We start from the raw sequence: 24,671 nt of genomic DNA, 5'->3' as shown, positions 1-24,671 counted from the left end.
ATGAACTAAACTGTTATAAACAACTTGAGACTCAGTCCGTGAAGGCAAATCTTGCAACATGAACATATTTAGCTTGATGATTTATTTATTTAATACATTAGTTTACTGATTCAAAATAACCTCATACAACACAGCATGATTTCTACTGACTGTGTGGACATATGCAATTATTTACGTGACTTGACTTTATTAATTCATGCTTGCAGTGGAGCCAAAAAGGCCCCACTGAAAAAAAACAGCAGAACTTTACAATAACAACAATAAAAAATTGAAATATTAAAAAAGCAAGACATGTTTTTCAATTCTGGTGGCCATGCTGTTTTGCTTGTTTAAAATAATGTCATTATACAGCCTGACTGAAGTATGAGTTTCTCAGCCTGTTGGTCTTGGCCCTAGGTTCAGGTTCAGCCAGCTTGTGTTGATTCCTCAAACTCCTGGCAGTGCACCTGCCTCGTGTCGGAGCTAGCGGGTCGTGCAGAGAATGTTGCTGATCATGCATGTCTCTGACCAGCTTCACTGCAGCCACCTCCCTCCTGGTCTGGAGTGATGGTAGGGGTTGTGAGAAGTTACTTGCTCTTCTGATGATTTTGCAGGCACGTGTCTGGACTCGCTCGAGCTCTGCTTGTTGTCTCTTAGAGCAGCCCACCAAGATATATTTCCATTCAGGTTTTGGTCGAGGTGGTATCCTAGATACTTTATAGTTTCCACAACAGGTACCTCCTGCCCCCCCCTGCATCAGTGGGGGAGGTTGTGGTGGGTTTCGTGCAAAACATATCCGGAGTTTAACCAACTTTTTCCCGTTGAGTGTCATTTTATGCTTTTGCTGCCCATTCGTCCAACCTTATGTGCCTCCCGGCACATTGATGAGTCTGACATGATGCTGGAAATGGAAAATCTGCATATCCAACATCAAGCGTGTCCTCAAACAGAGCATCCCGGGTGGCCATATAAAGGAGGAAGACATATGGGGAAACTACACCCCCTTGTGGCACCTCAGATGTGACTTCCATCCAGGGGCTATAAGCTCCATTTGCTTTCCGGGGGGGCCAGCCGAGTGAGGGCGAGCTTCATCTCACCTGTATTGCAGATGTTACTTTGTGTAGGTCTAGGTAAGGGAAAAACACAATATTGGTCCATGATTTGGCAAATAAGTTGTTCAGGGCTTCTGCAGCTTTGTTTTCTTCTACTCCCTGTATTCTGATTTTTGCATCAGATGGTTTAGTTCGTCCTAGGCCTTTATTTATAAAATCCCACCACTCCTTGGGGTTCTTTTTCTTTAAGTTTTGCATTTAATTTTTTATAGTATATTGTTTTTGCCTTATGTATGAGTCTTTGGACGGAGTAATAAAGTGATTTGGTGAAATAATGAAATGCTTTGAAGATACGAGATGTCTTCATATAAATTGTGGAAATTGTGAGTAAGTTTTCTTTGAGGTCAAAATGTGTAATAAACGAGAATAAGAAGAAAAATAACAATCGGTCGGAATCAGCTGTCTTTGGTGTTAACGTTAGCCTCGAACGTTCTGAGGTCGGAACTGGGAAAATCCGACTTTCCTCAAATGCAGCATTTTGTCCGTGCTTCCTTTGAGTAAGCTAACAACACAAAAGGAAGCTGCGAAACACAAGCGCAACAAAAACAACTTTGAGCGACAACTTGTTGTGAACCGAGTGCAACGGCGCTTGCCTTCGACAGGTAAATTTATTTTTTGAACAAAAACTTTACTAGCTGTACGACTTCCGGTTAGCAAGCTGCTGATGCTGAGCTGCTAGCCCACTGCTCCAAACGTCTGCAACTCCCTTGCAACATTTTTATTTCTATATATTCGTTTCGAGACTGATCATTTAATCTTGGATGGGCAATGAAAAGGAAAGAGTGCATAGTACACGTATTTGGACACACTAGTCCAGTATGAAAGACTGCTAAAGTGCAGTTCGGACCAGTGTTTCGCCATCTTTATACGACTGAATGTTTTATACAAACATCGTAACAGACGGCAGGGTAAAAACAACAATATAAAGGCAAATACAAATAATGACTGATGTTGACAGTGAGTTCATCACACTTGATAAACAGCAGTTTGATAAGTGAAAAATTGTTGAATGAAAAAAGGTGTCAAGCTGTTTATTAGCCGACTTTGCCTAATGTCAATGAAGAATACAAAATGCCACAGACAGCCTAACAAATAAGGGCGCACCCGTCTGTGCCTTTCAGCTGACGGCCGCCATGGACCCGCAGCCGACCATCGGCTGGCGGCGGGAGAGGGCGGAGCTCCTGCAGGAAGTGCGCCTGCTGCAGGAAGATCTGGCCGAGAGTCGGGCAGAGAGGGAGGAGCTGGCGTCCAGGGCCAGGGCACTCGACCAGAGGGTGAGCGTGCCCGCCGCCGCCTCTACTTACTTACTTACTTACTTACTTACTTACTTACTTACTTACTCACTCACTCACTCACTCACTCACTCACTCACTCACTCACTCACTCACTCACTCACTCACTCACTCTCTCTTTCTCTCTCTCTTTCTTCCTCAACTCTCCGTTGTTGTCATTCTCTTTCCAGCTGGAGCGGTCAGTGTCTCCCCGGCTGTCCGGCAGCCATCCCGAGGATGAGGAGGAGCGGCGAGAGAGGAGGAGGCGCGACAGGGAGGCCCGGGAGAGGGAGGCCCGACAGGCGTTGCTCGTGCACCGACTGCAGAACAAGGTGGAGCGCACACGCAAACCTGTGTGTGGCGGGGGGGGGGTGCGCATGAATACCACTAGCGCTGCTAGCGCTGCTCTCGTGCAGGTGATGGAGTACAGAGAGCGATGTCAGAGTTTGGAGTTGCAACTGAAGGCCGGCCACAGCCAGCTGATGAGCACGCAGGTGTGTGTGTGTGTGTGTGTGTGCGCTGAGTTTATGTTTTTTGTCCAAGTGTCTTGACCTGGATTGAACAAGATGTACTACTACAATATTTCGGAGTAGCCTTTCACTACGACAACTGCTGTCTGTCACATGTTTGCATGTTTTGTAGATAAGTATCAGGAGGGACAGCTCCGAGTCACTGGAAAACGCCCTCATAAGCCTGGAGGAGGAACAGCAAAGGTGCCATGTGGCGCTTGCTCCGGTTGGCGCGTGTATACGTCTGTCCTCTAGCTTTGTTGCGTTTTCAGGGCAGCCGGCCTGGCTCAGACAGCCTCCGTCCTGCGGCAGCAGCTGAGCCGATTGGAGCGGGCTAACCAGGTGCTGACGGAGCGCATCTGGGAGCTGGAGGAGGAGCAGCGTCGGGTGTCTCGTTGGCAGACGGAGCCACAGGTGTGCCGGTCGACCCCTTTTGGCGTTTCCTGTGTTGTGATGGAATCGTGTTTGTGTCTGTGCATGCAGAGGGTGTCAAGCAAGCTGGCTGAACATCAGGATCAGCTTTGGTGCGTGTGGAGGTGCGCCATGTCACTCAGGCAACACTGTCGCGCCCTCCGAACTTCCGCTGACAGGTATGTGGATGCTGGCGTGGAACTGTGCCCCACGATGTTGTTTCCGTGTGTGCCGTCTATGTAACCGTGCGTGTACATGTTTAGGGATCTGCTGGAGATGAGGACGGAGCTGTCGCATCTGTCCTTGTCCCTTCAGTCCAGCTGCGACTCCACCTCCTTGCGGCTCATCAAAATGTACCGGCTGTCGGCCGCGCCGCTCTCCCCGCCCCCGTCCACCTCGTCCGGTCTTGGGACCCTGACGCTGGGCGAGCTGCGGGAGACGGCGTCGGAGGACAGGTTGGCTTTCACTCTTATCCCGCGGACGTCGGCGTGAGGCATGACGGTATGGGGTCTCGTGTCTTTCAGGATGCAGGACGGCGAGGGCGCGCCGGAGGATGTGGCGCGGGCTGTCGGCAAGCTGGTGACTAGCGCTCGCCAGCTGTCTGGTGGCTGTTTGGCAAGCGCCACTTGGCCTCGTGGCCTCGTTGAGTTCTGGGAACAAGCAAACGACGTGGTGGATTTGTATAGAACGGACAGCAAGACATCGTGGGGTTTGTCAGCAAGCGCACCTTTCCAAACGTCACGTTGTTGGCCGTGAGCTCTAGTTGCTCTCTTGCGCGAACGGTCATGCGATGACCTCCTGGTCTTAAAATTGGCCATGGGGTCGCGTTTTTCTTGGCAAACGGCCACCAGATGAACAGCTACGTTTTGTCATTTGATGAATGGTCAGTGAGCACCTGTGTACCGTGTCCTTTTCACCGGACCAGTGTAGCCTGTTGAACGTGAGCACCCCTTCGCAGTCGGTCCTCCATTGGGACTCCCTGTTGCGGGTCCTCTGGCATATGGAGAGCGCCTTGCAGTGGAGACAGCAGGAACTGCAGGTATGTCTCACGCGGCGGCATCAGTGCCAGGGCAGGGTCGGGAATGATTCGGGGGCGCTGTCGTCTTTGTCAGAAGGCGGAGCTTAGCGGGCGGCGGTTGGCCGAGGAGAAGGCCCAGCTGCAAATACGAGTGGAGCAACTGCAGGACGATGAGCTCAAGCGACGGCAACTCGACAGGTTAGCGGCCGCCGGGCGTTTCCTCGCGCTTGTCTCGCTCTCAGGGCCAGCTTTTTCGTAAGGCCCGAAAAAAAGCGAGATCTATTTGCTGTTGACCTTCCTCTTCACGGTTTGCGCCTTTTATGATGCTCATTTTCATGACGTTCTCCGTCACGTTTTGCAGTCAGTCGACATTTGGGCCGGAAGTCGACCTTCGCACCGGGGAGGAGACAAAGAAGGTCCTGCGGAGCGAGGAACAGGAGATGCTCAGCAAGGAGGCGGAGCTACGCAACAGCGTCGCAGAGTTACGTCAAGAAAAGAAGGATGTATGCAAGAGAGAGGAGGAGGTGCACAGCAAGGAGGAGGAGCTCCGCCAAGCAGAGAAAAGGCTGCACATCCGAGAGGAGGATCTGCTGAGGAGGGAGCAGGAGCAGCAGACCAGAGAGGAGGAGGAGGTGCAGAGAGCACAGCAGGCTCTACAAACGAGAGAAGAAGTACTGCACAACCGAGAGGAGGAGCTGCTGAGAAGGGAGCAGGAGCAGCAAAAGAGCAAGGAGGAGGTGCAAAAGAGGGAGGAGCATCTGCAGAAGAGAGCCCAAGAGTTGCAAAAGACAGAACAAGTGCTGCACCAAAGAGAAGGGGAGGTCCTACAAAGAGAGCAGGAGCTTCAGGAAAAAGAGGAGCAGACCAGAGAGGAGGAGGTGCAGAGATCACAGCAGGCTCTACAAACCAGAGAGGAAGTGCTGCACAACCGAGAGGAGGAGCTGCTGAGAAGGGAGCAGGAGCAGCAAAAGAACAAGGAGGAGGTGCAAAAGAGGGAGGAGCATCTGCAGAAGAGAGCCCAAGAGTTGCAAAAGACAGAACAAGTGCTGCACCAAAGAGAAGGGGAGGTCCTACAAAGAGAGCAGGAGCTTCAGGAAAAAGAGGAGCAGACCAGAGAGGAGGAGGTGCAGAGATCACAGCAGGCTCTACAAACCAGAGAGGAAGTGCTGCACAACCGAGAGGAGGAGCTGCTGAGAAGGGAGCAGGAGCAGCAAAAGAACAAGGAGGAGGTGCAAAAGAGGGAGGAGCATCTGCAGAAGAGAGCCCAAGAGTTGCAAAAGACAGAACAAGTGCTGCACCAAAGAGAAGGGGAGGTCCTACAAAGAGAGCAGGAGCTTCAGGAAAAAGAGGAGCAGACCAGAGAGGAGGAGGTGCAGAGATCACAGCAGGCTCTACAAACCAGAGAGGAAGTGCTGCACAACCGAGAGGAGGAGCTGCTGAGGAAAGAGCAGGAGCAGCAAAAAAGCGAGGAGGAAATGCAAATGAGGGAGGAGCATCTGCAGAAGCGAGCGCAAGAGTTGCAAAAGACAGAACAAGTGCTGCACCAAAGAGAAGGGGAGGTCCTACAAAGGGAGCAGGAGCTTCAGGAGAAAGAGGAGCAGACCAGTGAGGAGGAGGTGCACAGGGCACAGCAGGAGCTGCAGACCAGAGAGGAAGTACTGCACAACCGAGAGGATGAGCTGCTGAGGAGGGAGCAGGAGCAGCAGAAGAGCGAGGAAGAAGTGCAAAAGAGGGAGGGGCATCTGCAGAGGGGAAAAGAGGAGGTGCACAAAGCACGACAAGAGCTACAGAGGAGAGAAGAGGAGGCGCTAAGGAAGGAGGGGCAACTGCAGAAGAGAGCGCAAGGGTTGCAAAAGACAGAGCAAGAGCTGCACAAAAGAGAAAGGGAGGTCCTACAAAGGGAGCAAGAGCTTCAGGAGAAACAGGAGCAGAGCAGAGAGGAGGAAGTGCAGGAGAGGTATGAGGAGGCGGGCTTGTCGGGCGGGGTAGGCTGTTGAGCGCTCATGTGACTTGACTGGCGGTGCTTTGGTGTCGTAGTTTGGACGCTGTACCGCTGCCAAAGGAGACCGCCATCCCGACGACCTCCACCCGGCGCTTCAGTCGTGACGTGGGTGGGCCCGCGCTGACGCACCTTGTCCAACAGGCGGCGCCACAACCAGAAGAGCCGGCCAGGGCAGAAGAAGAAGCGGCGCCCATCAGAGATGCCCTCTTAGAGGTACGTACGTCCGCTGATGATTTCCAAAGCGCGTATCTTCAAGCGTGGCCACTGTCGGAGCTCTCAAAACGAGCCTCATGGGCTGTCCCTTGGCGCTCCTCCCAGCACGCCTCCATGCTGCGTGAGCTGAAAGAGGCACGGGAGGAGCTGCGCCTGGCAAGCGAGGAGCTGGCTGGTACGGGACGCGCACGCACCGAGGAGCAGCGTAGGGAGAGCAGCAGGTTGCAGGAGGCGCTGGACACTCTGCGCGCACAGCGGGAGCTGGACCGCCAGGAGCTCAGGTATAGCCAGCCGCAGGCGCAACCGGGAGCGCCTGAGGACCTCAAAAAGGACCTTTGCCGCTCGCCTCGTCAGGAGCAGCTCGGCGTCCCTGCAGGAGCGGGTGGAGGAGCAGCAGACGCAGATGTGGCGCGCCAACGAGGAGCGAAGCCACCTTGCCGCACGTGTGCGCACCATGCAGGAGGCGCTGACCGGTCCATCTTTGCTCTTTTTCCCCCTCATCTCGTCTAACCCTGCTCTCCCTTCCTCCCTTGCTCACAATCCGTCTTTGTTCTCCGCCAGACGAACTCCAGTGTCTGCGCGTGGAGCTGCACGGCGTCATCTCCTCCCAGATGCAGCGAGAAGAGGCCTGGAAACGCGAGCGGGAGCAGCTCGTGCAGAGGTTGCGAAGCGACGGCGAGGAGGCGGAGACAGTGAGCGTATGGCTGAATGAAAGAAAGGAGCATGAAGAGCGACTCCATGAGGTGACAGATGACAAGGAGACGGAGAACCTGTGGAGGCGCGTGGAAGGCCTGCAGGAGGAAATCCCAGCGTCTCAGTCAAAGAACGTTCCGGTTGAGGAAGGACAAAGGAAGCAAGTGGAGGAGGATGCCACGGGCGAGGAGTTAGAGATGCTGAGAAGACGCGTGGCAGGACTACTGAAGGAACTGAAGGAGTGGGAGCAGGAGGTGGAGCAACTCAAGGACAAGTTGGCTACCAAGGACAGGCAATTGGAGAGCCAAAGGAGGTGCGTGGAAGGCCTGCTGAAGGAAATGAAGGAGACGGAGCAGCAGCTCAGGCAGGAGGTGGCAACCAAGGAGCAGAAAGCTTTGGCTGCAGAAGAAGAAAAGCACCGGCTGGAGGAGGACGCTAAGGGCAGGGAGGCGGCGTTTTGCTCTCGCATTTCCTTGCTGGATAAGGAGAAGCAGGACTTGCTGGTGCAGCTGACGGAAATGAAGGAAATTGAGGAGCAGCTCAGGCGAGATGTGGCATCCAAAAAGCAGAAAGCTCTGGCCGCAGAAGAAGAAAAGCAGCGGCTCGAGGAGGACACCCGGGGCAGGGAGGCGGCACTGTGCTCTCGCATCACCCTGCTGGAAAAGGAGAAGCAGGATGTGCTGGTACTCAAGAAGGAGCTGGTGAGACAAGTCCAAGAGAAGGAGGAGCAAACCAGGGAGCTTCGGGAGGCTGAAGGAAAGTTGAAGGAAAAGGAGCTCAGTGTGGCGGAGTTGGAAATCCTGCTGGCCAAATCCCAGCAGAAGAGCCACCAGGAGGAGGAGGCTCGGGACGCCACCGAGCAAAGGATGGCCGCTGTGCTCGAGGAGCGTGCGGAGGAGCTACGCCAGCTGAAAAGCATGCTTCGAGAGCAGGGGGAGGAGGTGCGTGAGATGACCACAAGCATGCACGAGGCGCCAGATGAGGAGCTGCAAAGGAGCGACCGTGACCACAGGAGGTTCCTGGAAGACCGCTGTGAACAAATCCAAAAGGAACAGCAAATCCAACACCACGAGTCCCGAGCGCCAGAGGACCAGAGGAGGACGCAAGAGGAGGACATTGGCAAAGACCAATGGCGACGGGAGGACAACGGCCCAGAGAAGACGCAGGAGGACGAGGAAGAGGCGGGGCTCCTCCAAGCGCACCGAGGCGAGGTGCGGGACGAGAGCGGGCGGGCGGAGATGGTCAACGTCACTCCCCTACAGGAACAGGCAAGCGCATCCAGATCAACCAATGTCAGGTCCAAAAAAATCCAAATAAAGGCAAAAAATAATTGACAATAATATATATTATATTTATCCATATTGCAACAAATAAAAAGTACTGCACTGCATTTTCCGGCCAGCGCACTGGTACTAACTCTGCACTGCCTTCGATTTTGTCTACAGGTGAGCGACAGCGTGGAGAAGGGAGTGCGGGAGGAGACGAGGACGCCCTCGCAGGTAGAATGCGCGGGTGGTTTCCGTGCCGATTCCCTCCACGCTCCTATTTGTCAATTGACGCCTCTCCTTTGTGTGCCAGGAGAGCCGCCAAGAGGGTGAGCATCGGAGGAACGCTGCGGGGAGGACTGAGGACAGAGAAGACGAGGAGCGGGAGAGGAGGAGCCAAGCAGGAGAACATTGGAGTCCGGAGGAGGTGCAAAGGAAGAGTGAGGAAGAGAGTGAGGAGGCTATGAAAACACAGGAGGAGTGGAGGAAGGAGAAGGAGGAGTGCTCAGAGGAGGAGCACATTGGGAGTAGAAGGAGCTCCCGGCAGAACCAGGACCAGCTCAAGGAGGAGCTACGGCCGGAGCTGCGGCAGGAACTGCGGCAGGAACTGCGGCAGGAACTGCGGCAGGAGCTGCAGCAAGAGCTGCAGCAAGAGCTGCAACAGAAGCTAAGGCAGGAACTGCGGCTGGAGCTGCAACAGGAACTGCAACAGAAGCTGCGACAGGAGCTGCGGCAGGAGCTGCGGCAGGAGCTGCAACAGGAGCTGCGGCAGGAGCTGCGGCAGGAGCTGCAACAGGAGCTGCGGCAGGAGCTGCAACTGGAGCTAAGGCAGGAGCTGCAACAGGAGCTGCGGCAGGAGCTGCAACTGGAGCTAAGGCAGGAGCTGCAACTGGAGCTAAGGCAGGAGCTGCAACAGGAGCTGCGGCAGGAGCTGCAACTGGAGCTAAGGCAGGAGCTGCAACTGGAGCTAAGGCAGGAGCTGCAACTGGAGCTAAGGCAGGAGCTGCAACAGGAGCTGCAACAGGAGCTGCGGCAGGAGCTGCAACAGGAGCTGCGGCAGGAGCTGCAACAGGAGCTGCATCAGGAGCTGCGGCAGAAGCTGCGCCAGGAGCTGAGGAGCGAGCACAGGCCAACGCAGGCTCAGGTAAGACGATGAGCTCGTCACACTTAAAAAAAAAAAAAAGCAATGCTGACAATTTTCAAAATCGCCCTTTGAAAAAGTCCCCAAACTCCGTCAGTGGACACAAGGTCAATACGAGGTGCGGCGACCAACCCCAAAACGGCACGCCAACCAAACTCCCCAAAACAACCGAAAAGTCTTTAAACGTCCGTTTCAAGCCCCTTACCGCTCCGATTTAGGGTTTGACATCTTTTCATTTCTTTCTGCCGCCGCTCTCTCGCCAAAGGCGGACGGAGGAGACGAGGAGCGGGCCCGTGTCCGAGCCCAGCCCCGGCAGGGGGCAGAGGCCCGGCGCTCGGAGGGGGGCGGAGCTCGACTGCTTCTGCTGCACAGCCACGTGGCCCGGCTGGAAATCAAACTGGAGCGCTCGCAGGGCAAGAAAGGCAAGCTCAAGCAGCACAACCGCAACCTCAAGATGGAAAGAGACGTACTCAGGCAAGCCAGTGCGTCGGCTGGACACCCGAAAACGGAAAATAAATGCAGGACGGCTCAGTGAGCCACCCACAGGTGGCGCCGGACCAGCACCATCTATCCTTTGTTGGGCAGAGATCTGTCTCTTGTTTCATCTTGTGAGACATTTTGACCATAAAGTGTAACTCTGAGACATTTTCCGAACAGGATTTCCCGCAGAGGTCAACTTTTTTTTTTTTTTCCCCCTTCATGCACTGAACTGCACTGTTGCTGCGGCAAGAGCAAATAATGCAACTTTAAAAAAAACTTACAAACATAAATATGCTTTTGTTTGTTTTTCTTTTGGATAAATTGTTAACAGTCTCAGAAAAGTAAACTCCAAGTAGTGACCAGTTTACAGTTCATTTTGTTTAAAATGGATAAGCAACGGATCAATCATCGGTTCCACAATTGGCGAGAAAACTTAGAGGGGGTGGAGTCGGGGTCGCGTCGTCGCCACCTATGATTGGATCGTATCGGGGGGCGTGGCCTGTGCCGGGAGACGCCGGGTGGCCGTCTGAAGAGATTAACGCTTGCGGGGCAGCTTTTGTTTCCGACGCCGATTGGTTTCCTGCGGCTTCTCGGGCGTCTTTTTTAGCTCCCTGTTGCTGTCGGGGCGCTCGATTGCGCTGGATCGTGCTCGCACGCCGAAAACCTGCTCGTGGACTACCAAGCGCCTTGCAAGCGGTGTCGCCGTGCATGTGTGCGTGCCCGCCTGATGCTTCGTTGCGGGGGACGTGCAAGCGCAGAGGTGAGTTCGACCGAAGCACACGTTTTCGAAGGCTGTCAATTATACTGGGTGAAGCTGAGTCAACCAAGTGACATCACGCCAGTCTAATGACGTCATGATGAAGCGCACTTGTAAGCTCCCAAAATGTTTTATTGGTCAGACTTGAATGATCAATGATCAAAGTCATTGATTGAGATCAGTGTCCTCATTTGACTTGGTCTTTCATCAGCTTCCTGTGGCCCTGATGCTCTGAGTAAACACACAAAATCACACGTGTGTGGCAACAAACAGCCCGAGCTAAATTGGACCCGAATGGAGGAAGAAGGCAGGGCTTTTATTTCGTCTCATGTGTGCGACGATCAAGTGCTGGGGTAGAATGAGCGACTCGCGTTGTGTGGTTGGCGGTTGGGTTTCCAAGACCCGAGGAACACCACATAGGCACTTGTGGCTCTCCTTTCTCACGTGTCAGGGCATCACAGGAAGCTTGGTAAGGTCAGACAAACCCCGTGCCCCCACTGACAGTGGTCTGGATGAAATCCCCTGAAGTGGGGACCCCCCGTAGCACCCCGTTTTCCAACACTCTTTATCCCTTGACAACCACCCACAATCTCCTCCTCTGCGTGTGTGTGTGTGTGTGTGTGTGTGTGTGTGTGTGTGTGTGTGTGTGTGTGTGTGTGTGTACTTCCCGCTGCTGTCATTGGGCCCATCACGATGCCCTTGTGGGCGGGGTCACTAACGTTACCATCAGAGGCCGACACATTGGTGACATGCAGGCAGCGCATTCTTTGGTCCCTCTCTCGCACTCTCATCCTTTCTTTCTTTCTTTCTTTCTTTCTTTCTTTCTTTCTTTCTTTCTTTCTTTCTTTCTTTCTTTCTTTCTTTCTTTCTTTCTTTCTTTCTTTCTTTCTTTCTTCACTTTCTTAGATATTTTTTTCTTTGCCTTTTTCCCTTCCTGTCTTGGTCCTTCCTTCTCAGCTCACTTTGTCTCAGACGCCTCCTCCCTCGCTTGCTCCTTGTCCCCACCAAGTTTTGGCATGGTGTGTTGCTGAAAGATTCCATGTTCCTGACAAATCCTCATTGATGAGTGTGTGTGTGTGTGCGCGTGCGTATGAAGATATAAGCAGCTCAATTCTCATGCGCGGGCTGATCCATTAATTAGCTTAAGTGGCTCCTTCCCAGCCTTCCTTTGTTTTTCATCCTCTTCCATCCCTTCTTTCCTCGCTTCCTTGTTTACTTCCGTTGTTGACAACTGTCGTCGTCTTTCACTCGATGCAAGTTTGAGAGAATTAGCAAAGCAGGCTTCTGAGATTTGCCGCAAATGAATGCTCTCCACCCGCAAATGCTCGAAAAGCATTTATTGATTTTGTGCAATGCGTGGGAGTGGAGCCGCGCCGGTAGCGCGGGTGACCCTTGACCTCGCTTGGCCACTTTGCTCCATTTGGAATGCGAGCAAATCCAAACATCTTTGTGCTTAGCCCTCCTCCACATCCTCCTCATCTTCCTCCCCCTCCTTCTCAGGTGGGCGGTTGCTATGCCGGTAACCGGCAGCCGGTTGCCAGGCTGCGTGTCATGTGACTTAGTTTGCGCCGAGTCATCGTTGGCTGGATTGTCGCGGGCTGACGGGAGTCCCTTTCCCTCAAAGTGTTTGTTGCGGCTCGGTAAAATGCATCATTCGCTATATTTCCTATGAGTGGAATCGAGTCACATCTTTGGAATCCTTGGACAATCGTGAGAGTTATCGGCTGAAAACAGAAAGCGCTCGCTCGCTTTGTCAAGACGGTGCCGCACAGCACAGTTGAAAGGACAATAAATGAATGCAAAAATCAAGAATTCTAATCAAAGACCATTTCACTCCACCTTGATTGCTCTTTCTTCCACTTTAGTCATGTGAGGATTTGACCTCAAGACAGACGGGGATTAGCTTCCAAGTCCTGCACGTCGTTATGTGTGTGGGAGTGGAGGTGGGGTCTATGGGGGGGGGGGGGGGTGTCCCGCTGCGCCGTCACATCTCAGTTAATCGGATCACGTTGGGCTTTTTCAGGTTTAGACGTAACCTCTCTGTCTCATCCTCGTCCCACGTTTCCCGCTAATACCCGCCGTGCTCAGCGGGGCATGCAGGCCAAAAACGTCCCTCGCTTGTGTCCCGATGAGTAAAAAGCAGGTCAAAGGTCAGCGGGACATGAGTTACCGCAAGCAGATGGTACAGCTAACGCAAGTGCACCGCGAGTGCGCCGCTAATGCGGCAGATGAGCTCCGGAAGATTAATGCGGGCTTCTTCTTTTTACCATGAAATGACAGAGGGAGGGAGGGAGGGAGGGAGGGAGGGAGGGAGGGAGGGAGGGAGGGAGGGAGGGAGGGAGGGAGGGAGGGAGGGAGGGATGGATATCAACAAAGTCACCAGGAAGTAGAACGATCTGGACAGTCGCCATGGAGACCAGCTAGCTAACCGAGGGCTCTGCCCCGTTCACACTTCCTGTTAGCTGACACTCAACAAACGTTTGCGCTTTCTCACGTGTCACGCAGCGAGCCGCGGCTGTTACCATGGCAACCCCATGACGGGAGGGAACCGAATCGGGCTCTTGTGAATCCAATCCACTGAAGTTTGTAATCGATAGCCAAGCCAAGTCATTTGTCCCCACAGTGTCGATTGAAATGCTGTCACGCGCTCTCACACACAAAATGCTCTCACACGTCACTCTGACATCTGTCTCCAGTATACAGAAATCAAGGGCGTTCGAGAGATGGCCCGCCTCCCGTTGGCTGTTTGGTCCGAGCCGCCGCCGATGAGCGTGTGACCCCGCCCCCACGCCATGGCCCCGGGCGAGCGGCCACCGTTGCTGCTCCTGCTTGCTTCCTGCTTCCTGCACGCCTGGTCCTTCCCGCGAGACCTGCAAGCCATCAGCCTGCTGGACGGTGAGTCGGCCGAGCACGTGGCGCTTCTTTGCGGCTCAACCGCCATGTGGCCCTGTCGTCCGTCAGAGTCGGGACGCTTGCCGGTATTCTCGGGTCCGCCGCAGGATGACGCCGGTGGCCGGCCGGGTCTCCGCTTCCAGAGGATGACGCGGGTCAACCGCATGCTCTTCATCACCGCCAGGTCGCTCACGCTTGCGAGTGTTGCTGCTGACTCGTCACACAAACGCTCGCTCACACGTCTGCTTTCTGCGTCAGGGATCACGTGTTTGCCGTCAATCTGACGACGGCGGCCGAGGCCTTCGTACCTCAGATGGTGAGTTGCGTACGGAATCCGTCCCTCGGCGGCCGCTGTCGTTCCTCCGGCCGATGTCTCTGACTCGCAGCGGGAGAGGCTAACGTGCGTTTGTGTGGCAGACGCTGACGTGGCGCGCTGCCGACGTGAGCAAGTGCGCCGTGCGGGGGAAAGACGGCGTGAGTTCCACCATGTGGCGCGCTCGGTCTTGAGCTCCTCTTAGCTACGTGCTAATGTCTGTTTTTGTCAGGACGAGTGTTACAACTACATCAAAGTGTTGGTGCCGCGCGACGACGAGACGCTGTTTGTGTGCGGGACCAACGCCTTCAACCCGGCATGCCGCAACTACAAGGTAGCCGCTCACCGTGACCTCCGCCACCCACCGGCAGTGACTTTTGGGTTTTTGCGCGGCAGACGAGCACGTTGGAACAGGTGGGTTCGGACCTGCCGGGTCAGGCGCGCTGTCCCTTCGAGTCGAGCCAGTCCAACGCCGGGACATTCGCCGGTAACTTGTCCATCGGCCTTCCTGCTGTTTTGCCCGTCCCGTCCGTGACCTCTGACCCTCACCCAGGTGGAGATTTCTACTCGGCCACCGTGACCGACTTCCTGGCCAGCGATGCCGTCATCTACCGCAGCCTGGGAGACGGCCGGCCCGTCCTCAGAACCGTCAAGTACGACTCCAAGTGGCTTCGAGGTGGGTCGGCGTGTCCTCGCCTCACGTCAAGACGTGACATCATCATACCCTGACAGACACTTGACGTCTTCCGCACGACATCCTATGACATTAGGACGTCATCATATTTCATCGTCTTGACAGACTTGCTGACATTGTCAGGTGACATTGCGGCATGACATCATCACCACCACATGACCTGAACATGACATCATCATCTTACAAGGCGACGTGACAAATAGTTGACGTCAGATATGAAACCATGACGCTTACTGTGCGGCAGAGCCTCGCTTCCTGCACGCTGTGGACTACGGGAGCCATGTCTACTTTTTCCTGAGTGAGATCGCGGCGGAGTACACCACCTTGGGGAAGGTACGTGTCATCGCTCGCCGCCGCTCTGGTGCTGTGATCGGACGCCGTGACCGGGCGCCTGTCGTCAGGTTGTCTTTTCTCGGGTGGCTAGAGTCTGCAAGAACGACAACGGCGGCTCGCCGAGAGTCCTGGACAAGCACTGGACCTCTTTCCTTAAGGTGAGCCCAGGATACATACAAGAAAGTTGGTATCTGTGCGTGTGACCGAAAACGGGTCGCGTCAAGCGGATATATGGCCAAAAGTCCAGACCGATGTCCGATCTTGTCAGGCCCGCCTGAACTGTTCCCTTCCCGGAGATTCTCTCTTCTACTTTGACGTGCTCCAATCGCTGACCGGCGTTCTGCAGATCAACGGACGTCCCGCCGTGTTGGCTGTCTTCACCACGCAAGCTAACAGGTCCGTGCTAGGCTAACGGTCGGGCGCTAACCAAAACCCGCTGGCTCCGTGCTCGGCTAGCGCCGACTAACGGGAAGTGAGCGACTTTGTGTGGCGCAGCATTCCGGGTTCGGCGGTGTGTGCGTTCTACATGGACGAGGTGGAGAAAGTGTTTGGCGGCATGTTCAAGGAGCAACGCGGCACCGACTCGGTGTGGACGGCCGTGGCGGACGACGCTGTGCCCGAGCCGCGGTGAGGTCAATTGAGGGCCGTTGCTCACTGGCCTTGAGTTTCATTGGCTTCATCTCAAGTAATTTCACAACGCCGAGATTTCTTTTTCCGACTATGTCCAAATGTGCAACTGCAGGCCCGGCTCGTGCGCGGGCGACGGGCCGGCCGCCGACTTCAAATCTTCTGCGGATTTCCCGGACGAGACGCTGGCGTTCATCAAATCTTTTCCGCTGATGGACGGTGCCGTGCCTGCTGTCAACCGGCGGCCACTTTACACCAGGACCGCCAGCAGGTAGGAGACGAGGTTGAAACCTTCATTTTGATGAACTTTTGTTTGAGTTCACGGCGGCCGATCAGAGCCTCGAGTCATGCGGCTAGCTAACTAGCCTCTGACGTCGGCAGGTCCAAGCTGACGCAGATCGTGGCCGATGTTTCGGCGGGTCCGCACAAGGAGCGCACGGTGGTGTTCTTGGGCTCAGAGGACGGCCGAGTGGCTAAGGTTCTGGCTGCCACGCTTCCCCACGACACCTTTGGCTCCAAACTCCTGGAGGACATTGATGTCTACGACCCCGACAAGTGAGCACCGCTGCCCGAAGCCGCTGACCCCAACCAAAGCCAAACATGCTAAACAGGCGCTTGTGTCCGGATCTAAAACATCCTCAGGTGTGACCCTGGCGTCCGGGAGGAGGACCGCAGGATTTTGGGCCTGGAGCTGGACAAGGAGCACCACGCCTTGTTTGTGGCATTCAGCAGCTGTCTGGTGCGCGTGCCGCTCAGCCGATGCCGACGGCACGGTGCCTGTAAAAGGTGAGTTATGACGCTATTGAGGCAGAGGCAAGTGCGGGAGCTTTCACAATAGAGCTGGTGGCTGCGCTCTGCCCTTCCCTGCCCCGCCCCGCCCCGCCCTGCTCTGCCGCATTGTCTGTCAGGGCGTGTCTGGCCTCGCGGGACCCCTACTGCATCTGGCTGCGGACAGGAAGGTGCGCCGACATGGCGCCCGGGTTCAAGTAGGTGTCACGTCCTCTACGACGAGAGGCATTCTAATTTACTGGAGCGCATGGTTGACCGAGTCTTGTGGGCAGGGCGGGATTTGAGCAGAACATCGAGGGGGACCACTCCAATATGGCCCCGTGTCAAGGTGAGATGAGGCTCCACCCGGTGCCTGATCTTGGCGCGTACAAAACGTAAAGGTCTCCTTTTGTGTTTTGGGCAGCGGTCATCTCGGCGGCCTCCGGCGACCGAGAAAGGACCTCCGACTCGGCTTTCGGTAAGGCGCGCCTTCCACTGCTGCCGTACTAGTAGTAACAGCGCCTCCGCTGGACAGAAACTGTACTAAGGTCAAAAAGACTTTTTCACGATTGTGATTGAGACGATAAGTGACGTTGGGAGTCCACGTTGAGTCGTTGTAAAAGGTTCTGAGTAGCAACAGATATTCAAACCAAATGAGGTGCAGACATCCGTGACTTTGCCAGCCGGACAACATGCGTGCGGTTCGGCGCTTGATGGTGGCCATCGCCTGGTTTCAGGCGTGCTTGGCGCCGCAGCCGTGGATGAAGACTCGGCGTCTGGCGTCCACTACACTCTGCTGATCGCCTGCGCGCTGCTGGCGTTCTTGCTGGGCGCCACCTCGTCGGGCATCCTGGCGTCCCGCTTCTGCGGCGGCGCACATCAGAAGGGGAAGTTGGACAAAGACTTAGAGGCCTCGCTGCCCCACGCCTTATCGCTGCACTCGCTTGCCAAGCTGAGTGGACTCCTGGACGCCACAGTGGCCAAGGTGAGTGGGAAGCCCAAACAGGAAGCGAGCAGCAACGTCTAATGCTAGCTTTGTACCCCTTAGGAGGACAAAACGGTCGAGTCGCAGCGCCCTGAGATGTGCGGATCCTTCATCCCCGAGGGCCGAGCGTCTGACGCCCCGACCGCGTGCCGCCGGCTTGCTGCGGCCGAGCCCCAAGTCGGCCTGACGCAGGTTGGCGGCATTTACTTGAGTCAGAGTTGATAAGGGAAAAAAAGATGATGAGCTGCGTTGGAATTGGTTCAAAGGTGCATTTCAAACTCTGATTGTCATCCTTCCCGGCAGGTGGCCGGCGACCTGTCGGTTCTTCCCACGGCCAACTCGGGCCCGGAAGTCCCTCGGCGGAAGACGAGCTCAGAATTCCCTGTGCCGGATGGCCTCGCCTCCTCTGCGGACAGCCCCGCCTCCTTTGCAGCGGTGACGACTGATGACCGCACGTCTCCGTCTGTGTTTCCGCCCCCTCATCTCCACGGCAACGGCCAACCGTCCTCTGACGCATCGGACGTGTCTGCGTTGGATGAGCTTCTGAGGCACATCCAGCAGGTCAGCGCCCAGGGTGACGGGGGCATCAGGGTCCTGACGTCCACCTCTCAAGGGCATCCTCACCATCATCTTCATCATTGTGGCTTCGACCGCAACCATCACCGTGGCGACCGGCAGCCGACGACTCAAGCGCTGCCGCCGAATGCTAACGGCGCTATCTTACGACAACACGCCGTGATACCGGAGGCTCCGGTCCAGCCCGGGGGCCCCGCCCTCGTCGAGATGGGCGGCGGCCTGCCGCGCCATCACAGCTTCAACCAGCGGGGGGTGCCGCCACGGCAACATTTGCTGGCCAGAATGAACACCGGCGGCAGCTGCCCTGCAGCCCCGCGGGCCTGCCTGACGCGTCAGCACAGTTACAGCGAGGGAGTCTGCGTGCAGCGCGCTAATGCTAGCGCCGTGCGCCGTGCTGTCTCTCTCAAGCCCAAAGTGCCGCCCAAACCTTTGTTCCTTCCCGACGCCCGCAATTAGTCAGCACCCAGACAGTCCTGGTGCTGATGGGTCAGATGGATTGGCAGCAAAGCAAGCGTCCCCAATTCTAACATCACTGCGCCGTTCGTCAGAATGGACTCAGCATCACGTGAGCGCTCAGTGTCCCCGCACACCACCGGCAGCTTTTGTACCATATTGATATGTGCTGCAATAAGACTCAAAGGCACACACTATATGACTTTACCAGTTTACCTCAAGAATACAAATGTTTCTTAAAAAAAAAAAAAAAAAAAAAGTGACACGCTTGAAATGTTTATAAACAAAAGAACCAGAATGCCACTTTGTATTTAAGCTTTTACACTGAAAAAAGCACAAAAAAAGCAGGAAACTGAAGCTGGCTGCATGTGACCTCCGACCTCTGCTCATTGGTGGAGGCGCTGCAGGGCTCCCAGTGTCGTTAACATGTAGCATTGGTTTTGTTTACAGTATAAGCTTAATAACAACGCTCCATATTTATGATGCCGAGGTTGTGGTTGGAAGTAAAAGTCGTCTCATCTCGCAATTGCTCTCGTTTGCCTTTGTGATCACGTGACAAGACCAACCCAACAGTCGCAGTACTCTGCAAGGCCACTGAAAAGAAGCATGAGGATACTTTGACATTTAATGCCAGGCGAGGCGAGGCGAGGCGAGGCCCCCACCCCCTCCTCCGCTGCCGAATGCGCACGCGCGGTCTCACCTGGCTGGGTGTGGCCGCGGAGGAGCAAGCGAGAATCAGGCACAGCATTTTCCTCCGAGCTCTACGACGACCATGACCACGACGATTGTTGCGCTCCTGCTCCTCCTGTCTGGTAAGCAATCTGCTTCCGGTGAGTGACCACGCCACGTAACAGTTCGCTCCGGCTGAGACGGAGCTTGCCCTCCACTCCTCCCGCAGAATGGCAGTCCCTGGAGGCTCGCGACATTCTCCCCCCGGGCCCAGTGGACGCCGTGGTGGGGAAGAACGTCACCCTGGAGACGCTCCTGGAGTCCCCCAAGTACTCGTTCATCATCTGGAACTTCAACGACGGTCGCGAGCAGATTCACGTGGCCACGCTGGGGGCCCAGGGACTAAAGGTGAACGTGCCCTTCCAGGAGCGCGCGTCCGTGGACGCCGAGAGCGGCGCGCTGTCGCTGAGCGCGCTCACGACGGCCGACAGCGGAGACTACAGCGTCAGCGTTCTGAGCGAGGATGGCGACACCGAGACCGCCGAGATACAGCTGCGCGTGCTCGGTGAGTCGCCGCGACTGAGTTGCTTGGGCCCACTATTGGTCGTTGCACCCAAAAGCTCAAAGCCCTTGAATGGACAGCTACAAAGTCTATCCAAGAAAGAAAAAAAACCAAAAACGTTTAGCGCCTTATCACATTCAAAGGTGAACTTGTCAATGTGAATTGTGTCACTTTTATCCCATGGAAAGCGAATTTTTGCCAATGTCATCTTGCGCAGAAAATAGTGCCATACAAATTTGTCCAAAGTTTGTCGTTCCATACATGTTGAGAAGTTATTGGGGGAAGGGCGTGTTGTGGTCAAGTCCATTCAAAGGCTTTTTGTTTCAGGGCAGAAGAGAAGGTGGCACGTTTGCCACGGGGAACCTTTTCCTGGGCGGAGGGATCGCCGTGCTTTGGCAGCATTGCAATTCCAAACATTCCGCTGTTGAGCCGTCAGGGTGCGGCCACCTGTCGGGGGTGGTGTCGGTGTGTGTGTGTGTTGGGGGAAGGGGGGGGGCGTGTCCCGGCGCCTATCTTTTTCCCTCCGTTCTCACTCCCCGCATACCTGTGTCCAAATGAGGATGACATCACTTCCTGTGCGTGATTCATGCCACTTTAGCACAGGCACTACTTTCCTTGTTCTAGTCTCATTTGCCTTTACGTGGGTCACGTGTGGGGAAAAGCTGTTGGTTTTTCTTTTTGTTTCTTTTTTTTTTTCTTCTCAGGACTGTTGGAGGCAAATGTGTTTCAAACAAAAAGAAAAGTTGAACATTGGGGTAATTGCTGGCTATCTGCACAGCGTCAAGGGCCCATGCGAAGATATTTTCTTTCTCTTCCTACCTGTTTGATTCAATGACGATAATGGGAGCCATTTTGTGAGCCAGTCCAACCCTGCTTTGCCCCAAAAACAGGGAAAAAAATGAACTTGTTGAAAGAAGGATGGTGGGTGGGAGGAGAAAATAAGCAACAGTGAGGGGAAGTGAAGAGCTGCCATTGTGATTAACGGCACTGTGACTCGCCACGCAGAGCCTGTGTCGGGCGTCAATCTGATGGCAAACGTGGCTGAGGCGCTGGAGCACAACAGCACGGTGGTCCTGACCTGCAGCGCCAAAGGCTCTTTCCTCAACTTCACCTGGCTCAACGGCAGCGCACCTGTCGTCCCTGGCGGACGGCTGACCATCCAACAGGTCGGAGGACACCCCGCCGCACGACGCTCGCCCGGGCACGCCCCTCAACTCTGACCCACGCTCGCCTTTCTCCATCAGGAAGAGGCGAGCAGTCGACTGACCGTTGTCGACGTCCTGCGCACCGACCTGACGCGACCCATCTACTGCAGTGCCACCAACAAACTAGAGACGGAGAAGAGCGCCCCCTTCAGCCTGCCCGTCCACTGTGAGTAGCACGCCGCCGAGCGCTACGATGTGGACATCACGTCTTGAGCGTGACACCAGCCCTACGCTGTCCAGATGGTCCGGACGAGGTCACCTTCACTGCTTCCCAAGAGTCGGAGTTTGTGCGGGCCGGTTCCGACTTCAACATAACGTGCGCCGTGCGCTCCAGCCCACCCGCCACCATCACGTGGTACCGGAACCAGACCCAGATGGAGGCCTCCGGGCCTGTGCTGCCGCTGGAGGTCGTGGAGCGGCATCCCCTGTGGCAGCAGATGAGTCACTACACCTGCCGAGCCGCCAACGCCAAGACCCAGCGAGTCGTCACCTCGCCTAGCGTTTCATTCGCTGTCATGAGTGAGTCGAATAAAGCCAAACGCAAAGATTCGCACCCGCTAGGTGTGTTGCGGCCCCTCCCTGCTTGTAAACTTCTTTTGTGCTTCTTGAAACCTGCTCGACCGGTGTGTGTGTGTGTGTGTGGGGGAGCGTCAATTCTGCCCTGAAGGGTTCTTCTCTCCACAACGTGTCTCTTGCATTCACAGAGCCGGTGTCGGGCGTGCAAGTGAGCGGGCCGGCCCAGGGCACGGTCCTGTTGGCCGGCAACAGCTCGGCCAACTTCAGCTGCCGTGCGGCGGAAGGTCCCGTGAGCAGCCGCTTGTGGCTGAAGGACGGCCAACAGCTGCCGGGGTCGGGCGACGAGGGCCGCGTGACGGTGGCGCCCGACGGGACTATGATCAGCTTGGCGCCGTTGCTCAAGGGCGACAACGGCCGCATCGTGTGCCGCCTGTCCAACGCCGTTAGCACGGAGGAGGCTGCCTACCAACTGCTCGTCAACTGTGAGTGTTATTTTGTCGGCGGGACAAATTTGCTCGGACTGCGAAACCATCTGCAATTGCTCTCGGTCATTTCTTATCAGAATAACTTTGTCGCTTATTCCTCGAAAGCACTTGTTTTGCCGACCTGACGTTCCACCGACTTCTCGCCCACAGTCGGCCCCGAGGCGGTGACAGTGAGCGGGCAGAGCGCGGTGGAGGTGGGCGACGCCATCCAACTCAGCTGCTCAGCTGACTCGGTGCCGGCCGCCAACTTCACCTGGAAGTTTAACGGGACGCAGACGGAGGTCAAGACGGCCACCTACGCCATCGACCAGGCCGTTTACAAGAACACGGGCACCTACACCTGCCAGGCGCACAACGCCGTCACCAGCAAGAGCGCCACCTTCGTGCACCACCTGTCTGTCAAAGGTGAGACGGCGGCCGGCTCCGTCGCGACCCACCGAAACCTGCTTGGTCCTCACTTGGTGCTCTTGCGCAGAGGAGGGCGCGCTGGATGAAGGCCTATCGGATGGTGCCATCGCTGGCATCATCATTGCCATCCTGGCTGCGTTGGGCGTGGCCATTGGCCTTGTCTTGTACTGTCGGCAGAAACTTCCGTAAGTGCCGCTCGGCCACACACACGCACACAGAACATTAGTATTGCGTCCAATGCAGACGAGCTTGCACAGCCGTTGCAAGAGTGTGCGTCCCAGGCAGAAAGGTTGGACCCTCCCCTTCAAGCCACCCATCAGCAAACAAATTCTGCTACACATGAGAAGATGATGTCATTTCGTTTGTTGATCTTTCTTTCTTGTGTGTGCCTTTAGGGTGGAGTCGCCGTACTAGTGACCTTTGCGCGCGCTGCCGGTAAGTCTGTCAAACACACGAGTGTGCGTCATTTGGTTAGGATAGGCAGTTTAGTTGCCGTGGTTACCATTCAAATAGATGCGGCAGCTGAGACGTTTGTGTTGAGGGGGCATCGTCATTTCCATGCGAGATGGATCGAGCGGCAGTGGCATTCCCGAGCCACTCTGCAATTTGAAACGGATGTCGCTTTGCTAGCAAATCCAGAAAGCCCAAACCTGCCAGGCCAGGAGCCTCCGGGCAGGCCAAAGCCTGAACCTGGCTATGATGTCCGTCATCCCATGTGATGAAATTGAGTCGTGTGTGTGTGTTTAGGAGATTATGGTCCAAACGCGGGCCCTTGTGGCTTTTCCGAGACGCCTCCGTTGGGGAAGCGGTGTGCTCGTATCACGGGAAAGCCACGACGCTCGCCACAACTCGGACGCTCGCCACAACTCGGACGCTCACCACAACATAGACGTTTGCCACAATTTGGACGCTCACCACAACTAGGACCCTGGCCACAATCTGGACGCTCGCCACAATCTGGACGCTCGCCACAATCTGGACGCTCGCCACAATCTGGACGCTCGCCACAATTTGGACGCTCGCCACAATTTGGAAACTCACCACCATTCTGACGCTTTGTTTGGTTTTGTGGCGGGAATCTCCCCCCATCCTCGTTTGTCTTTGTCGTCTTTGCCACGCCTTGCGACCGCCTCGTTCCCGCCGTAATAACCTCCCCACCGTGTCAAGACTGGCTGACGAAAAAAACCGCAAGGGTGGACGGCGGGCCCGACTGTGACTTTTGGCAGGAAAAGTGCTTTTATGTTTTTATAACTCTGAGTCTGAAATGACTTTGTGTGCGTGTGTGCACTTGAATATTTATTGTGAAAAAAACTGGAGCTTCTCACAGGTCAGACTGCTAGCGTGACGTTTGACTTTTTGCCTTAGCTGTCAATCAACATGGACGCGCCTGCGTAGCGGTGTGTCTTGCTCCTGCCACCTTTTGATTTCTTGTTTTGTTTTTTGTTAAACAGCTGTGCAAAATCTTGTTTTTCTTGTGTGGCAAAATAATTAAAAAAAAAAACAAAGTTCACTTTTGTACCAAACTACCCACCAGAGTGTCTGTGTGTGTTTGAAGCAGCCAATCGCAGCACAGTGTAGCGCCTTCGTGCTATCCCATTGGCTCACGCGTGTGGCCGTGGCCAAATTCAAACTCTCCTGCCCGCGCGCACTCTCCAAATTCTTGAAAGACAATTAGTGGGCCGCCTTGTTTGGACGGGCTTTATGTTCATTTAGACACCGATGGCGCTGAAGTCGTGTGGAAAGTGACATCACGCGGCCCCAAAATAAAATCTTCCGGGGTTGCGGCCTGTGCAAACGTGTCCCATTGTAAATGTGTGTGTGTCTGCTCATGTGTGTGTGTTTTTTTTTGTGTGTGCAAACTCAACTGAGAATGTTGAAATGTTTGTGTCCCAACATGCCGTGCAATCACCCTGGAATGTGTGTCCACGTGAGTGTGCGTGTGCATTTGATGAAACGTCACCAATAACACTCACGTGCGCGCGCACACACACACACAAACATGACTTGACCTTTGCCGGCCACAATGCTCACGCTTACTAATTTATTAGCAATCAACAAATATCCGCAAATCTTGTGCATCATGTACCCTTTCAATGTCATGGAGATTAACTGACACGCACGCACGCATACACACACACACACACACACACACACACACACACACACACACACACACACACACACACACACACACACACACACACACACACACACACACACACACACACACACACACACATTCCTATGTGGCATGTCAGCACTTGTCTTTGTACACATAAACAGGTTGGACTTGCCCTACCTACTATTTCCTGAGTCTTCTTGGAAGGGGTGGGG

At 55.0% G+C, this 24,671-nt stretch overlaps 3 protein-coding genes across 7 annotated transcripts; all 3 read left to right on the top strand.

The window, feature by feature from the left end:
- Positions 1–991: 991 nt before the first annotated feature.
- On the top strand, positions 992–10,433 carry LOC147041276 (uncharacterized). 5 transcript variants are annotated; one of them, XM_085939819.1, is made up of 19 exons: positions 992–1,109; positions 2,213–2,365; positions 2,554–2,694; positions 2,779–2,856; positions 3,005–3,075; positions 3,144–3,285; positions 3,355–3,461; positions 3,546–3,737; positions 3,807–3,861; positions 4,208–4,321; positions 4,395–4,498; positions 4,662–6,257; positions 6,338–6,515; positions 6,621–6,796; positions 6,870–6,988; positions 7,077–8,476; positions 8,654–8,707; positions 8,787–9,617; positions 9,880–10,433. In XM_085939819.1, exons 2-19 carry the CDS (start codon positions 2,225–2,227, stop codon positions 10,147–10,149), a joined length of 5,769 nt encoding a protein of 1,922 aa, XP_085795945.1. In that variant the 5' UTR covers positions 992–1,109; positions 2,213–2,224; the 3' UTR covers positions 10,150–10,433. The 5 variants fall into 5 exon arrangements, with proteins under 5 accessions (XP_085795945.1, XP_085795944.1, XP_085795946.1 ...); XM_085939818.1 differs by lacking the exon at positions 992–1,109 and adding an exon at positions 1,328–1,693; XM_085939817.1 differs by lacking the exon at positions 992–1,109 and adding an exon at positions 1,829–2,048.
- Positions 10,434–10,578: 145 nt separating this feature from the next.
- Positions 10,579–19,018, top strand: LOC147041275 (semaphorin-6D-like). Its single transcript, XM_085939835.1, has 21 exons — positions 10,579–10,854; positions 13,548–13,746; positions 13,813–13,927; positions 14,002–14,059; positions 14,161–14,217; positions 14,289–14,390; positions 14,453–14,543; positions 14,610–14,732; positions 14,995–15,083; positions 15,152–15,241; positions 15,352–15,479; positions 15,579–15,710; positions 15,826–15,981; positions 16,092–16,265; positions 16,353–16,496; positions 16,619–16,696; positions 16,772–16,827; positions 16,903–16,956; positions 17,216–17,463; positions 17,527–17,655; positions 17,767–19,018. The coding sequence occupies exons 2-21, from the start codon at positions 13,644–13,646 to the stop codon at positions 18,493–18,495; spliced, it is 2,856 nt and encodes a 951-aa protein (XP_085795961.1). The 5' UTR covers positions 10,579–10,854; positions 13,548–13,643; the 3' UTR covers positions 18,496–19,018.
- Positions 19,019–19,116: 98 nt separating this feature from the next.
- Positions 19,117–23,863, top strand: LOC147041274 (cell adhesion molecule CEACAM5-like). The gene is made up of 10 exons (XM_085939872.1): positions 19,117–19,304; positions 19,391–19,726; positions 20,729–20,889; positions 20,968–21,094; positions 21,169–21,447; positions 21,633–21,926; positions 22,080–22,334; positions 22,405–22,522; positions 22,733–22,772; positions 23,085–23,863. Exons 1-9 carry the CDS (start codon positions 19,265–19,267, stop codon positions 22,749–22,751), a joined length of 1,629 nt encoding a protein of 542 aa, XP_085795998.1. The 5' UTR covers positions 19,117–19,264; the 3' UTR covers positions 22,752–22,772; positions 23,085–23,863.
- Positions 23,864–24,671: the final 808 nt, after the last annotated feature.

This window comes from Syngnathus leptorhynchus, chromosome 20, assembly GCF_054491065.1.
Source record: "Syngnathus leptorhynchus isolate UIUO chromosome 20, UIUO_Slep, whole genome shotgun sequence".
NCBI lineage: Eukaryota > Metazoa > Chordata > Actinopteri > Syngnathiformes > Syngnathidae > Syngnathus > Syngnathus leptorhynchus.
Note: the sequence above shows the minus strand (reverse complement) of the source record. Positions and strands in the feature narration are given on the sequence as shown.